Source organism: Apteryx mantelli, chromosome 15 (assembly GCF_036417845.1).
Source record: "Apteryx mantelli isolate bAptMan1 chromosome 15, bAptMan1.hap1, whole genome shotgun sequence".
NCBI classification, from domain to species: Eukaryota; Metazoa; Chordata; class Aves; order Apterygiformes; family Apterygidae; genus Apteryx; species Apteryx mantelli.
The window spans coordinates 8,516,277-8,531,279 of record NC_089992.1 but is presented as its reverse complement, the minus strand read 5'-3'; the positions used below and the strand labels follow the sequence as shown (position 1 = coordinate 8,531,279).

Sequence of the window (15,003 nt, the reverse complement as noted above, 5' to 3'; positions counted from 1 at the left end):
CCTGGAAATCCCAGGTTCAAATCTCAGCAGGGCAAAGCAAACTTTTGTCTTCACAAAGAGGATAAATTGAATTGCAGGTGCTTTGCTGCTGGGGAGTCTGATAGCCAGCTATAAAAGAGCAGGTGGGGTCTGGGGGCACGTAGGGCCTTATTCACAAAGCCAGACACCCAGCCTGCACTTGCACAATATTGCCTGCAAACAACTGCAAGGTCTTTATTTTATGGACACGATCAATTGCTGACAGTGGGATAGCCAAGTGTACCTTGTGGTGCTGGCAATCCGGGTAGTGAGATATCTAAGCTGTCATTGCTTGTGCCCACAGCTATTTGAGAGCACAAAAGGGAGGCTGGTTTCAAAGTAATCAAGGCCAAGAACAGCAGTTCTCCCCGACTACTGGTTAGCACAAACCATCTCTAAGGCAGCAGTAATCTCTGGATACAACACCTTTAAAGAGTCCTTTGGAGTAAAAGGTGTTCTTGAGCTGTAAAGCAGCAGTGTTTGAAATAGCATCCTTTACTGCATGTAACTAGGCTGCAGCAATAGATGGGAAATCTGAGTTTTTATTTCATCCATTCCCACAGTTTCATTGTTTAGGATTTTGAGGGGTTTTTTTTGCAAAAACAAATAAAAGTCTTTCAGATAAACTAATTTTAAAAACCTGTAAAATTTAACAGACCTGACAAAGCATGAAATATGAAGCTGCAGGACTAAGAAAGCTCTGTCTTCCCTACTCCAGAAAACAAGGCTGACCTGTTTGGTAGCCCTTTCTTTAAGCATAAGCTGGATGCCTCAGAATAAAAGACAGAATGAACGATATTGAACATAGGATAAAAAACTGTGTTTGTTCTTTTTAATCTCATGGTACTATTCCTGTATTATGAGGCTCTATAAATAGATCCATCAGTTTATTAGTTTCCCCTTTCCCCTCTGGTCCTGTTCAGATGAAGCTCATTCATAAAGTCCAGCCAAAGGAAACTTTTCAAGTTTAACTCTAGGGAAAAGAGCTGGCTTGCAGACCCTCTTTGAATATGCCAGAGCAAGAAGCTGTTTCATGCAAGTGTAGCTACTAGAATCATGCTCCTGCACTACATGACAAAGTGGAACTTGGGTGGTTATAAACTGGCAATCAAGTCATATAAAGCACCCTACAGCCCTACTCAGTTCTGCCTGTTTGTAAATGTCCAGTTACACAGTCTGCCTGTAGTAGGAATGTGTGAGTAACTGTTTACACATCAGCTGCAGCAGTGACAGCACAGTGTTACATCTACATTTGCAATAGGGAACAAAGAAAAGAATATATAGATGCTAATTAATCTTACTAATATGCAACATATTCCTTTTACCAATCTCCATGTGCTTCCTAAGGAGGGAAACACCATTTTCCCTGTTATACACACAGAGAGTTGGGCAGTTTTTATATATTGCTCTTATCTAAGCCCCAAGAGATTGTAGTAAGAGTTAGTATAGCCTCTGGTTTCACCCTCATATCCACAGGGGAGGAGATTCTGGAGCAGACATTATGCACAAGCCTAAGTGTGACACAGGTCGCTGTGTCATGTAGCTTGCAAGACTGGTTGAAAGTCAGCATCTGGCTGCCATGATTGACCTAGCCTGCCGCAAACTAATAAATTTTTTCAGTTACAAAGGTATAACTCCCTATTAAGCAATAATCTGGTCACATCTTAGCTGGTGCCTATTCTTCACAGCATTTAGTTTGAGGACTTAGAAGGGGGAAAAAAAAAATCACTAATAAGCCAAAACGCAGCAAATACTGGGTCAAATTCTCCTGGCATTTGCTGTTAGAAATCAGCAATGTCACACTGGCATATCTGCAGGGGCTTTGTGAAGCAGTAATTTGCAGACGCCTAAGTTACAAAAGTTGGTACATTTTTTTTCCTTTCCTTGGAAAGCTCCCATCTGATATAATCAAGCCAAACTCTGTTTGGGATTTGAAAACAGACTACATCAAAGCCAAGGCTCATAGAACTTGAGCTGTAAATATAACAGCGAACCAATAGAGATAAATAATTAAAAAGCACAGTAAAAGTTACAAGCATTATCAGGATGCTTCTTGCATGTGGCCTTGTTTTTCTATGCAGAAAAATCTGGAAGGCAGTGAAAGCTGGATCAACCACAAATACATAAGTGAGATTTAAAACAACAACCAAAAAGAAAATGAAGCTTTTGAGTAGACAGTGAAAGATCTCATGCCATTGCAATGTGTGTCCTATGGTCCACAAAAGCCCAAACTACATTCCATTTAACACCGGAGAGGAAAGCAGAACATGCAGTAAGTGCGCCAAACATACGAGATGCTTTTCTCCTTATCTCCTGCAATAGTCTGGCTACTGCTGCAGGCTGACAGTAAAACTCAGTCTCAGAGCCATGACCTTTGCAAAATTTACACTTCAGGGTGAGTTTCCATTCCTCACACTGGTGCTGCAGGCATATTAGGAGTCAGCAGCCCTGTTCTTCCTCACCAGCCACTTTCTCAAGTTTTTAGGTTCTCCTCTCCACGTTCCAAGCCCTGTCTCTGAACACGTCCCAGGGCAGCTCAACTCTGAGTTTATTTACAGATTTTGTTCCTGTTGCTGCCATTCCAAGCGTTGCCCTGCAGATAAAGAGACTGAGAAGAGCCCTGCTGGGGTTAGTGAGCCGGAGACCTGTGCTGTATCTATAGCGCCACGACTACAAAGCCTTCCTTCCCCAATGCATCTCATTTCACCTACACTTGGCAAAGGCTCCTGCATTTAAGCTGTCCCCTTCTTCTTACAGTTAGTGTTATCAAGCCAACTATCCGAAAGAGCCTGAAAGGGACCGTGAAGATGCTGGAGCTACCTCCCGCCCACCCACTGGAAGTGAGTCAGTCAGTGCCTGTTCTTCTGTATTGCTAAAACCAGCTACCCACCGTTGCCAATGCTGGTCCAGCTCCAACAGTGCTATCAGTATAGGGAGTCCTAGTGTAGAAAGCCTGTTGCTAAGTTCTTTGACACCGTGTCATATAACTCTTCTCAGGGCAGGTCTAATCACTGTGGTGCTTTAAAATCACTGATAGTTCTAGAGCTGGCTTATACTTCATCTGCCAGCATTGCCAGCACTGGTGGACTTGAAAAAAACCATAGCAACTGCAGGAAATTCTTAAGGTTGTTTTTCATGTATGGAAAGCACCTACTTGAGGCCAGCATTGTGCAAAATCTTTGCTGTAGAAGCTCTACTGTGTATGGAGGCTTCCTTTCGTTGTTGTTTCCTTTGTAATTCCCTTGTCTACCTTTGGACTGAAAGCTTTTGAGGAAGGGGAGGGAGGTCTTTTACAGTTGCTTTTACCCCTTCATAGGGGCGACAGACTTCTAGGTGGCAGGAGAATCTGAAACGGCAATAAATCAAGCAAAAGGCAAGGGAAAGGCAACTCCTGGGCTCCCAAAGTGCTGACCCTCAAGTGAGCACCCTCAGCTTTATCTACTGGCATTCTGGCCTTTATCAGAGATTCACATCATTACCCAACTCATTACCTCCAAGGGGGGAATTCTTCCTTTGTCTTTGCCTGCCTCCATTCTCCCGTGTCAAGACAAACAGGCACGGTGAGCGTCTGCTTATCACCTCCATGAGGAGATTCAGATAGGCTTTGCTTAGAAATTCCCTCTACCCAGTCCCAGTCCCCCAAGGCTGTCTGGTTGATGCTGCAGATTGATGCTTTCTGAAAGCTTTGGCACTATCGTCCACCTCAAAAATGTTTACAAGGTCACGTAACCACATTGCTCAACCCTCTCTTCACCCTGCCAGCTCCACATTCGCTCCACAATCCACTTCAAACCCCTGTCCTACTCGAGCATAAAACCTTTTACAAATTTGCTTCTGCTTGCTTCATGTCTCTCTCCCCTTGCTCAATTTTCCCTCTCCATCTCTGTCCTCACCAAATGCCTCAACCGTGACTGAACTTAACTCTCACTACACTTCGAAGGCAGGGAAGCATAAAAGTTTGGGGGGGGGGTGTTTAAAGAAAGGTGCAGTCTTCAGTGTAGGTACTGATCATATGAAAGTTTGATTTCAGGTGACTTCCTCCAAGTAATACAGCATGTCTCAGGTAAGGCCTTCCAAGTCTCAGACCAGCACCTTCAGACACAAGACATCTTTTGCCTTCTACTGTTAAACTCTCTGCCCTCTTTACTCTTACAGTCTTACCACCACTGCTGATAGAACCTTCTCTCTGCAACTCCACACCTGGAGCAGCTTGCCTAGCCCTTCTCATCTCACCAATACACTACAAATTTCCAGAAATCATGCCAAAACTCATCATTTCTTCTTGAATTGCAAAGTGTTTCCTAATCCTTCTTCCCCCGGTCTTATATTTTATTTTGTTTTATTCTTCTTTATTCCTTCTGTGATATAAACAACATGCTTAGCACAACCAATGCACACCAGTTTTCACCCATCCCTCTATGGCACTGTCATACTCAACTACAAGGGACTATTGGTGACAATGACAATTCATTTAACTCTGGGCAGCACTCTGGGATGCTACTGATATAGAAGATGCAATATGAAATCAAATGCTGTATCTCATTTGGATGGGACTGACAGTGGTTCCCCAGCTAGGTGGAAGACATGCCTCAAAGGGAACTTCTAAGAGGCAATGTGATTGCAATGCAGTGAGGCAACCAAGCACTAGCTTTAATCTAGTTAGTACAAAGACCAACAGTGAGACAGATAGGGCAACATGAATAATACTCCCAGACTAGATAATATGTCCTAAGAAGCTTGGATAGCCCACACTGGAGGCCCTGCTGCAAGTCTTAACAGCTGTTATTATCAGTGAGGTAAATTAAAGCCAGGATGGACAGACCTTCCCACCTGACAAGCATGCAGTTGCCTTCAGTACAGGCATACCCAAAGACATCATGTGAGGTCAGATATGAATTGCATCTGCCAGAACCACTGGGTGTGAAAAGTCAAGAACTCGAGAACAGAAACCATTTGCCCTCATACCATCTTTCCAAATATAACCCACCAGCTCACCATAGGGGAATGACATAATGGGCAAGAGAAAGGCCTTGACTTGAAACCGTTGCTTCTTTTTCAAAGTCTACCACTTCTATCTGAAATAGAACATAAACTAGACCTAAAAAGGATCACATCTCCTTTCAAATAAGTCTCATTAAATGAGTTCATTTATAAACCAGTTTCTCTTTGTCAATGACATGTCAAGCTAAACAGAAGTGGATTTCTCCTTTCTATAATACTCAGTCTTTTTTTTTCTTTTTTCTTTTTAATGCCCCAGAGATAGACATATCCATGCTTAACCTTGTCGTACCAGAGGTTACCAAGAGACAGCACCAGGGTTTCTGTATGCAACATGTTTGTCCTGCCATCTGGAACAACCTTCTTGTATGGTATTTCTCTCCGCCTCATCAAGTCCCATCTATTTTCAAATCCAATCTGAAAGCATGCCTCTTCTCCATTGCTTCTCTCTTAATTTTTCAATTTCTCTGTTCTTCTATTAATGGTACAATGCCAGTAAAGTATAATTCTGCAGTGCAACTCTTTACTCTGCAAAGCTGTGCTGAGATACCATCAGTCTGAAATGAGATTTTATAACTTATTATTTAATATTAGGACAGGTCATTCTTGGAGAGGAACCACACAGACCATAAAAAGCAAACAGAGAAGAGAAACCACATAAAACTGAGACACCTTTGGCTCACAGCTCATTTCTTCTATTACAATGGCTCATTGCATTAATTCAAACACCAGGGTTTATTTACTTATCCCAGTAATGTACTCATCTCTGCTCCATGCTATCTGAGATATTAGTCAAGTTGAATAGCCACTTGATACAAAGTTAGACTTTTAAAGGCAACCTTTTTTTCCCTTGTTGCTGGCATCACAGCATTCAGAACAGTATTTACCTGTTTTATTTAGCAAGAATTTCTAGGCTAAATCCCACATAGATCAAGCCCAGTTGGGAAGCATGTCATTCAGTCGTGACTTAGTTCAAAAGAAGTGTTTCAGCCCCTACTGCGAGTTTTCAACAGGGATCAAATGAACCAAACAGCAATTTCAGAAGAAGCAAGCACTAAGCATTGATTAATTCTGACCACATTCCAACAGAATTATGTTTTACTCTCCAATTAAATATCCAAACAGCTCAACATGATTAATGGCAAAACAGTGGCTAACAAGAGAAATTAAGGATGATTTGCTTTCGATCTCCTATTAGAAACTGTTGCCAAATAAACAAAGACATAAAGCTGTATGTGGACTATCCCTCCAAAAGGGCTAACGACAGCAGCTACTGTTTCAGGTTGCTGAGGAACTAATTGTCATGCTGGTGTGCTGAGTTTCTTTCTCATTCTCAAAATATTGGCAGGCAGCGGACAGGCAGACATGTTCTTCCAACCTCTGTTGAAGCAGAGTGCAGCTGAAACATTAGGACAAGATGGAATTGCAGCAGTTGTAGTCGGAAATCAAACAGCTAGAGATTATCCAAGATTACAGCTGAGGAAATTCTAACTGTCTGCACTGGGTCTAGGACTCATTTGCAATGGGATCTCTTTCATGCACCTCGCCATCACTCTTAACAAAAAGGTAATTCTAGTATTCAAGTCGTCTCTACTAAACTTGAAGGACCCCATGTCTCCTCTTTTTGTCAGCCCACTGCCATTCTCATTTCTTCTCTTGCTATTAAGGTCAAGGCAGATCACTTTTACAATCATTCATTAATGTAGCTTACCTGGTGACTTTTCAACCTTACTTATAGGCTCAACACTTGCATTTTATCTTGTTTTAAAAGTACCAGTTCTAAGAAGAAAAAAAGAATCACAGTTGTGTGCAAAAAAACAGTTGCTACAAAAAAATAACATACTGCAGATATTCAACGCCCATTTTGAGGCCATGGGCAGCCCCTTAACTTACATCTTCAGCATTTTCAGGGTCTTTGCATTGCTCTTGGTCAGTCTGACACAATGTCTGGTTAAATACAGACCCATCAGATTCAGGCTTTTAGTTTTACATGTTCTCTCCCACTCACCTTGACATTTCTCTCTTCACTAGCATGAGCTGTTTACAGGACTCCAATGAAAATATTCCTCTCTGCTCACATTCTGACAGAAGTATGTGAAACAGGAATCACTTCCTGACCATAGCAATAGTGTTCCCATTCCTGCACGTTTCAGGTTCATGAGTCATTCATCCATACCCCTGCACACACAGACACATTTCGTGTTCTTTTCATTTCCTCCTGGGTTTTGAACTCTGACATCTGTTGAAGAGGACTGCATTTTCCAAGTCTCTCAGCAGCCATTCACCTGACCCAACCTTAAATGCCCATCATGCTACTTCAAGCTATTCACCATAGGTCATCCTCCAGTCAGCAGAAAGAAATAAACACTTCCAAATCACAATTCATCTCTTCCCAAAGTAAACATTTGATACAAGTGAAAAGAATCTTCCCTTTTTCCCCCCCTTGGTACATGGGAAGTCCAGATAGCTACCTCAGATGGAATATTTAGGGTTACATGAGAGGAATTCCTCCTTTTAATGAAAGGTGAGATCTGCTGGAAGTGTCTGAGGAGCTAGGACCTTCCAATAAGCACCAAACATAAAACAAATTGTGATCGAATGTCAGAAGCAGACAACAATGAACATGAGCAAATACTTTCTGCATGTCACATTTTCTACTGAATTAGTTTGGCACCCTTCCCACACTCTTTTTATTCACCTTCCACTTTTAATTAAGTAGTCAAATTTTACTGGAACAATCCTGTGCAGAAAGCCAAGTTTTGTGAATATTCACAAAATGGAGTCATTCACAAGATGGAGCCATGCAGAAGAGACCCAGCTCCTGCTTGGCAAGAGAGCAAACATCTGTCATTGCCAAACTTGATCCTCCTACCCACAACACATCCAAACATGTCTCAGAACAAGCAGAATAGATGAGCAAGAGTGGTGAAAGGGACACTGGAAAGCTGGAGAGGATAGAAGATACGGAGCATACAGGGAATAAGTAAGGTGGAACGTGAAAGAGCAGGGGTCATTGAACTGTGCGAGGCATCACGGATGCAGCATGAGAGGGGATGTTGGTGGAGAGAAGATCTGAAAGTCCCCCAGATACACTTGCATCAGATATCCCTGCTATTCACATGAACGAAACTGAGAAAAACCAAACATCAGCTGGCTTTATTTTAAACTGTCCCTATAAAATGTACCAAAGAACCTTCTCAGTGACACAGCTCCATATGAGACAGACAGGACAGTCTACAGAAAGTCTCCATCTCACCTGGATTTCACAGTGCTTAATTCAGAGTTCTCTAAGCCCCAGTGAGTTTCATCTTTTTTCATATGGCATTTTCTTCAACTATTCCTCCAGTATTCCTGGAGAGATTCACACAGCTATGGCACCAATGACCTGAAGACCTCAAATGCCTAACGAAGACCAATAAAGTTCATGAGTCCCAGTCTTGGGGGAATCAGAGCTACTTGGCATGCACCCAGATAAGGTCAATCAGAGCATGGGAGACTATTTCTAAATAACCCAGAGCTTTGCCACTGGGAAAAAATAAATAGAACTATGTATCTTGTTTCCACATCTTAGCCGGCTAAATAAATAGCTCTGATAGTGCACTCTCCAGGGCAGATTCTTAAAGTGACCTTGGTCCTGCTGGGGGCTAGGACAGGAGAATGTGGGTGTATCCACAAGAGAAGTGGTGCATTTTCAATGCTGCATTCTTGGCAACCAATGAAAGAACAAGGGTAATCTCAGCCCCCACAGTTGCTGGCTGTTCCTTCCCAGCAGCAAGGCAAATCATGGTGGCACATAGTTAAAGTGGAGAGAAGATATCAAGGGCAAGTACAAAGGGATGACCAGGGGTTTGCTGGGAGGACACTGCAAGAAAGATTTCCTCCATACGCAGGTTACAGACTAGCGTTCTCTTCAAGTTCCATATTTGTAGTCAAAAAATAGCATATGCTTTTGTGGCCAACTAATTACACCAGAATACCCCACTCCAGATCTCTGTGTGGCCACAGTAACTTTGGGAAGGGCTGAGCAGCCTCTCTCAGTCAGATGACCACAGCACATACCGGACTAGGCAAAGCATATGCCTCCTTTACTTTCTTCCCCATCTCAGAAAACCCATACATAAGCTCCCTTCTCCAGTTACCCTACAAATTTTTAACTAGAGCTGATCAAAAAATAGAAGGACATTTTCACACATCCCCACCTCCATCTTCTGATGAACTGTAAAGATGCCTAGGATTTTCAGACCACGGCTATCCCAGGCATTCGTTAATGAGAAAGAAGATCTGTAACCCGCCCTCCAGTCTGGACTTCTAGTCTCAGGGCCTAAATTCCTGTCAGTGATGTCTCTTGAGGACATTTTCCCCCTGTGTGGAACAGTGAGAGCAGTATTTCTAAATGGACTGCAAGCAAACAGTCCCCACTGAATAATAAAAAACTAGTGCCCTTAAATAGGTTGTAAGTGCTTTTTAAACCAAAACAGGTTTGTGTTAAAGTCCACAGTGCTGCTTCTAGCATAAACCAGACCATCTCCACTGAGCCATTGGCTTTCTCAGCTGCTCCTCATTATTAAATGAAACAAGCAGCTTTGAACCCTATGCAAGTCAGCTGAGAGGCTACCAGGCTTCAGCTGATCTATGGTTCTTCCTGGTTAAACCAGGTGTAAGTGGGAGACAAATCACCTTTTTCTTTGAGCTAGCTCCCAGGAAGGATTTTATCCCCCATGATGCACCTCCATGTATTTGCTTGCCTGCAAATACACTACAAGAGCCCAAACATTTTAGGAGAAAAAGGGAATCAGGAAACTGAACTAGCAATGAGGAAGCTCAGGTAGACACCAATTAATGCTTAAGAGACACTTTTTTTCCCCATTGGAAACTAAATCCAAGCTTTTTAGCAAAACTGGAGTTTTACTGAGGGAAATTGAGTTTTATTTTCTGTTGTTCCCCTACCCATCCACCCACAATATCCATAGAAGAGTTCAAAACAATTCTAGCACATAAAGGGAAACAAACAACAAATATTGCAAGTTGATGATCTAGAATCACTGAAATCAGTGTGTTTCTCTAAAGAACATTTCTTTCCCTTCTGCTAAGTGAGTATTTTAGACAACTTTACAGTCTGTATCATGACAGCCCTCACCAGCACCAGCTGTACCTCCAAATGAATCTCAGCAAAAAGGCAGGTTAGAAATGCGTGACACATCCCAAGCTCTCAGCTTCCCATAAAGGAAGCAGGGAATGGAAGAAAAGCTATGCACAAAAGTCTCATTAAAAAAGCCTTCATGCAGCCAGTCCCATTCCTTAATGGAGGCCCGATACAGGCCCCAGACCCGTTACATCCAAATCCTGACCTATAAGACAATCACACAAGTGGAACTAACACTATTCTAGTCACAGCCAAACACTTCAACAGGAGGGCGACCAGGGAAGTGAGTGGAATTTGCTTACTTAGTTAAGTACAGGCACAGAGCCATCAATCACTTTCAGTTGCCTAACAAGTCAAGGCCAGGGCTCTGGAATGAACTCACCCTGGGTACCCCTACTTCATATAAAGCAGCTCTCCAGGCTCCACAAGTCTTAAGGATTAACATGAGGCCTAAGGGGAATCTTGGAGGGTGCTCAGATATCCCAGGAATATAGGGATAATATTCTTGGAGTTGGGTGATATCAAAACTCTCTGCAGGAAACATCCTGATCTCATATTTTTGGACAGACCACATAGAGGAATCACAGGTACTCTGGCTAAGGGAGAACTGAAGCTGTGAAGTTGTTGTGTGTACTTAGTACTATACTAGAAAGCCAAAAATGCAGGCAAAAGTGAGTTGGCTTCCACTAACAAGGCAGCTGCAGGAAGTTGTGCATCTGCTGGGCCCACTCAATATCTTATTAGCAAGGCAAACTGCCCCCCCCCTTTTTTTTTTAAATAACCTCAGACATACAGGCAGAAGCTCTGGAAGAATTCTGCATTTGGCAAACGACAGCAGTACGTGTTGAGGTAAAAGTTCATCACTTCTAGCTAGCGGAAAGTTATTCAAATTCCTCCTCACACAATGTATTGTGTAACTGGCCATTTTGGGAGAACTGGTTATTTGTCTTCGACAGTAACAAGAGGATATGATTTACCAGTGTGCTCATCCAGGGTCACTGGTCAACACCTCAATCATAACTAAGCAGGAAATAAGACTTCTGTGCCATGTCTGTCCATCTGCCTCTCACATACACACCATGCCCAGCCTATAACCACTTCCTCAGTCTTCACAGACCATGAACCGCACCCATGTCCAGTCCAGGCAGAAGCAGAAGCTGACTGAGAGCTGCCATATCCTTGCTGAGACGTGCGTGAACAAGTATGTACTATGTGCGCCACAAGGAAGTACATGTCTAAGGAGGAGAACTGGCAGGTTCTATGTTGCTTAATCCAGTATGGTTGTATGGTCACATGTCATAGCAGTAAGTTCTTGCCACTGTTTGTTTTAAGCAAGTCACATGTGTCTTTTGTCCTCCTGCAAGTTCTTCCTCTTGTTTTCCATGTTATAAAGCTTGCCTTGAAAGGCGAGTGGGGACAAGGCCAGAAAGGACAACTTGAAGGCTAATATTCAGCTTTAAGCTGGAGATATAAACTAGACTTGTTCTCTTCAGAAAAAAGCTACTTGAAATATTTGGAATGGGCTTAAAAATAGACCCAGATTAATATTAGCAAGAACTGTCATGCTTCAGAAGTATCATAATGACCTAGTCACAACTCTTTACAAAAGAAGAAAGACACAGAACTCTGCCACGATTTCACTGCCCCTCCTCCTGGGACCAGTGGTGGCAGGAGGTTCTTGCTAAGGGGTAGGCAGGACCGGTTAGTCTGTTCCTGGGAGGCACTTCTTAAAATCCCATCCTGACTGGAAAATGAAGGACAATACTTTGCAGTCAAACTCTCATCTCTCTATGGGGTACAGTCCAAATGGCCACCACAATGAATCACACGATGAATCACAGCATCAGCATGTATTTCTGGGAACTATTTCTACCTGTTAAAAAAACCCTGCAGATTTAAAGTGAGTGAAAACTGTGCATCCATTTCTGATTTCTTTGCCTTTTTCTTTGCCAAAATTTTGTTTCTTGCTGGTCTGAAAAGATGAGTTCCTTTGGGGGCTGCTGCCTACCTGACTGTCCTGACGTGTCTCTTGCTGTAGGGAGTGATGACTTTGAAAAGCAGCTCCATGGCTCCATTGATGCCAAGCGCAGTTCCTGCAGTAACTAAGCCAATGAAAGAAAAAAGCAGTCAGATCTGAAGCAGGCAGTCTGGAATGTTCCATTTAGAGGTGAAGCAAGGAAGGGAGCAGCTGTCCCTGGGGCTACGAGCAGCTTTCTCCAAGCTCCCAACTAGACTTCACAGATCATTTTACAAACGTAGATACTCAAGCACAGAGCTGTCCATGGACAACCCTAAGCCAAGGTCAGACTCAAAACAGATATTCTAGTATCCTGCCCTCCCTCCCTAAATTCCCCAAAGTCACTTTTCCTGTGGATATTGTACTCTATGGAGGACAAATCATAGTTAAGTAGGGTCATCTCCCAGCAAAATGACAGGGCTCAAATTCACCCTGCATTTTCCAGAGAGGCAGTTCCATGAGGATGGCTTATTTCACAGAGGCATGGAGGGCTGAATTTTCTTTCTGTGCTATTATTCAGTGCTATGGAAGTGGTTTGGGGGAGGAATGTTTCCGAGTGCAGCTGAATTCCAGCTAGGCCAATTTTATCTTTAATTTTCACTTGCTAACGCACTGAGAACTTCTACAGATAGATTTTGCAACCACTTCTAAAAATGCCTAATGCAGAAACTAGCTGTTTAGCCAGGCCTCCCCACTATGAGACAGGTCCTCTGTGTAAAGAAGGGGAGAATACAGCCCTAAAATATTAAATGCAACTGAATGGGGTGAAAGAATCAGTAATCAACAGCAAGCCAGAGGGAGACCTGGCTGTTTGCCCACTGCTGGGTTTTGGCTGTTTTCTAGGTATCTCTCACTGGGCATCAGAGATCTGCCAGAGGGCCCATCATCTCCTGCAGTGCCCAACTCCACCAAGTTGTCCTGTGATGGAAAGCTTTGGAAGGCCTGCCAACTACTTTCACACTAGCTGGTAATTCATTAGAGACAGGGCAGTGTACAAGGCTGCTTGAACTCATCCTGCCCCAGAGCAGGATGTGGGCTGCCACACAGGACTGGTGACAGAGATTGTGAAGGGAGCAACACAGGGCAAAGAACAGGTGCACTGAGATTGTGACAAGGACCAATCTTTTCTGCTTTTACATCTAAGCACTCCGAGCTTTATATGTTTCTAGATCCTCTCTAGTTCTACTCCATAAAATTAATTTTTCAGGTTAGGAGCATGTTCTCCTAGTTTGGTACCACATCTATACAAACCTTCAATTAGCCTTCCCTGCCTCTTCACAGACGGACCACAGAACTCAAGTCCAAATTACTCTGGGAAGGGGGAAAGTACAGCTGGGTTTGGGGTACAGGGAGAGCAACAGAGCTGCTACAGCAAAGGAGCAGCAGGTAGGTTCTGAGGTAGGGTGAGGGGCCTGACATTAACAAAAAGTAAGCGAGGCTGCAGCGTGCCATCCTAAAACCTCTGCAAAATCTGCAGTTGAAATGGGATGCAGGTGCAGTGAAGGAGAGCAGGGCAAAGGTGTAGATGGTCATTTTGGGTCAGAGGCAGCATAGGTTTGTTACACAGCTGTGAAACCTGAATAAAGGCAAGTTGCAACTTCTGGGCTCAGCTGCATTTTCAGCCACACTCAGCCTTTCAAATGCTGCTTATCACAAGGAGAGGGGTTGAATGTCGAGGCTTGGCTGCTTGCTTGAGAAGGCCCATAGTCTGAAACTAGCTCCTGTACAAATAAGAGAGACCTGCAGGGCTGAGAGCCAGGAATGCTAAATCTTAGGACGCATATAGCAGGCTGCAGACAGGATGGCTGTCAAGAGCTATCTGCTGGGTGACGGAAGCAGGGAGGGAGAGGGAATAGTTAGAGTGAGCAAAAGGAAATTTGTGCTGACAAACTCAGTGCCCTATAATAGGGAAAGCCTGCACGAATGTGCAGTGATCCCCTGAGAGAACACCAGAAATCCCACTGCTCGAGTCATTTAATAGGAGGGCATAGCCAATTAAGAAGAGCAGGGAGAGGGCATGGGGGGTAGGGGGATACTAGAGAGAAGACCAGGCACTAAGTGCCCAGCCCTGATAGGTACTTCCTGAGGGACCTTGAATGAGTCAGTGATTTTTATGTGCCTCTCCACCTGTATTTCCCTCCCTTGTGGGGCTGCTGTGAGAATCAATACAATCAACAATTGTGAGACACTTGGCTATTACGGTAATAGGAACTGCATGCAGACCTAAGATACTTATGTCTCAGAGCAAAGGAATTGACTGTATATATTCTGGAATAAGAGATTATTACCATGGATATTTTTCACTGTAGCATTTGTATTTTCACAGTCTAAGGACGGGATAGATTGTACAGCCTTCCAATGAAAGGTCCTTTCAGGAGCAGCAATTTCTAGGGCCAGTCTAGGGCTTTAGTGCCCAATTCTGTACATTAATAGAACATAAAGACACTAACTGTTAAACAGGAATGGCGTTTCCTTGCACTAAAACGACTGTAAGAGAGCTCTGGTAGTTGCCACCTTGAGGAAAGGAGGAAAACCCAGGCGCTCACCACTGGAAGCACAAACCCGCAGCACCCAGAGGCAGTGGGTGAGGTTCAGGTGGTGGCCGAGGTTTTTTCTTGCCAAGCTCAGTATTACATCCGTTGCTTCCAATCTCTGCACTTTCAGCCCAAACTTCCTATCTGCAAAAAAAGCAAACGGGAATCAAACTATTACAAAAAACAGGTCTGTGCAGCAGGGCTGATAAACATATTTGCACCAACTCATATATAAGGATTTCATAACAAAGGCATTAAAACGTTGCAGTAAGTTAGATCAGTACTATTCTCAG

General features: G+C 43.4%; 1 protein-coding gene across 1 annotated transcript in view; it reads right to left on the bottom strand.

Annotated features, from left to right (window-relative positions):
* Positions 1-15,003, bottom strand: part of AGBL1 (AGBL carboxypeptidase 1) — a 356,032-nt gene that overhangs the window by 256,374 nt on the left and 84,655 nt on the right. Inside the window, exons 5-6 of the mRNA XM_067305788.1 lie at positions 14,723-14,854; positions 12,168-12,261 (exon numbers count right to left, since the gene is read on the bottom strand). Of these exons, the coding sequence (XP_067161889.1) occupies positions 12,168-12,261; positions 14,723-14,854 (226 nt within the window). The remainder of the gene's footprint in view (positions 1-12,167; positions 12,262-14,722; positions 14,855-15,003) is intronic.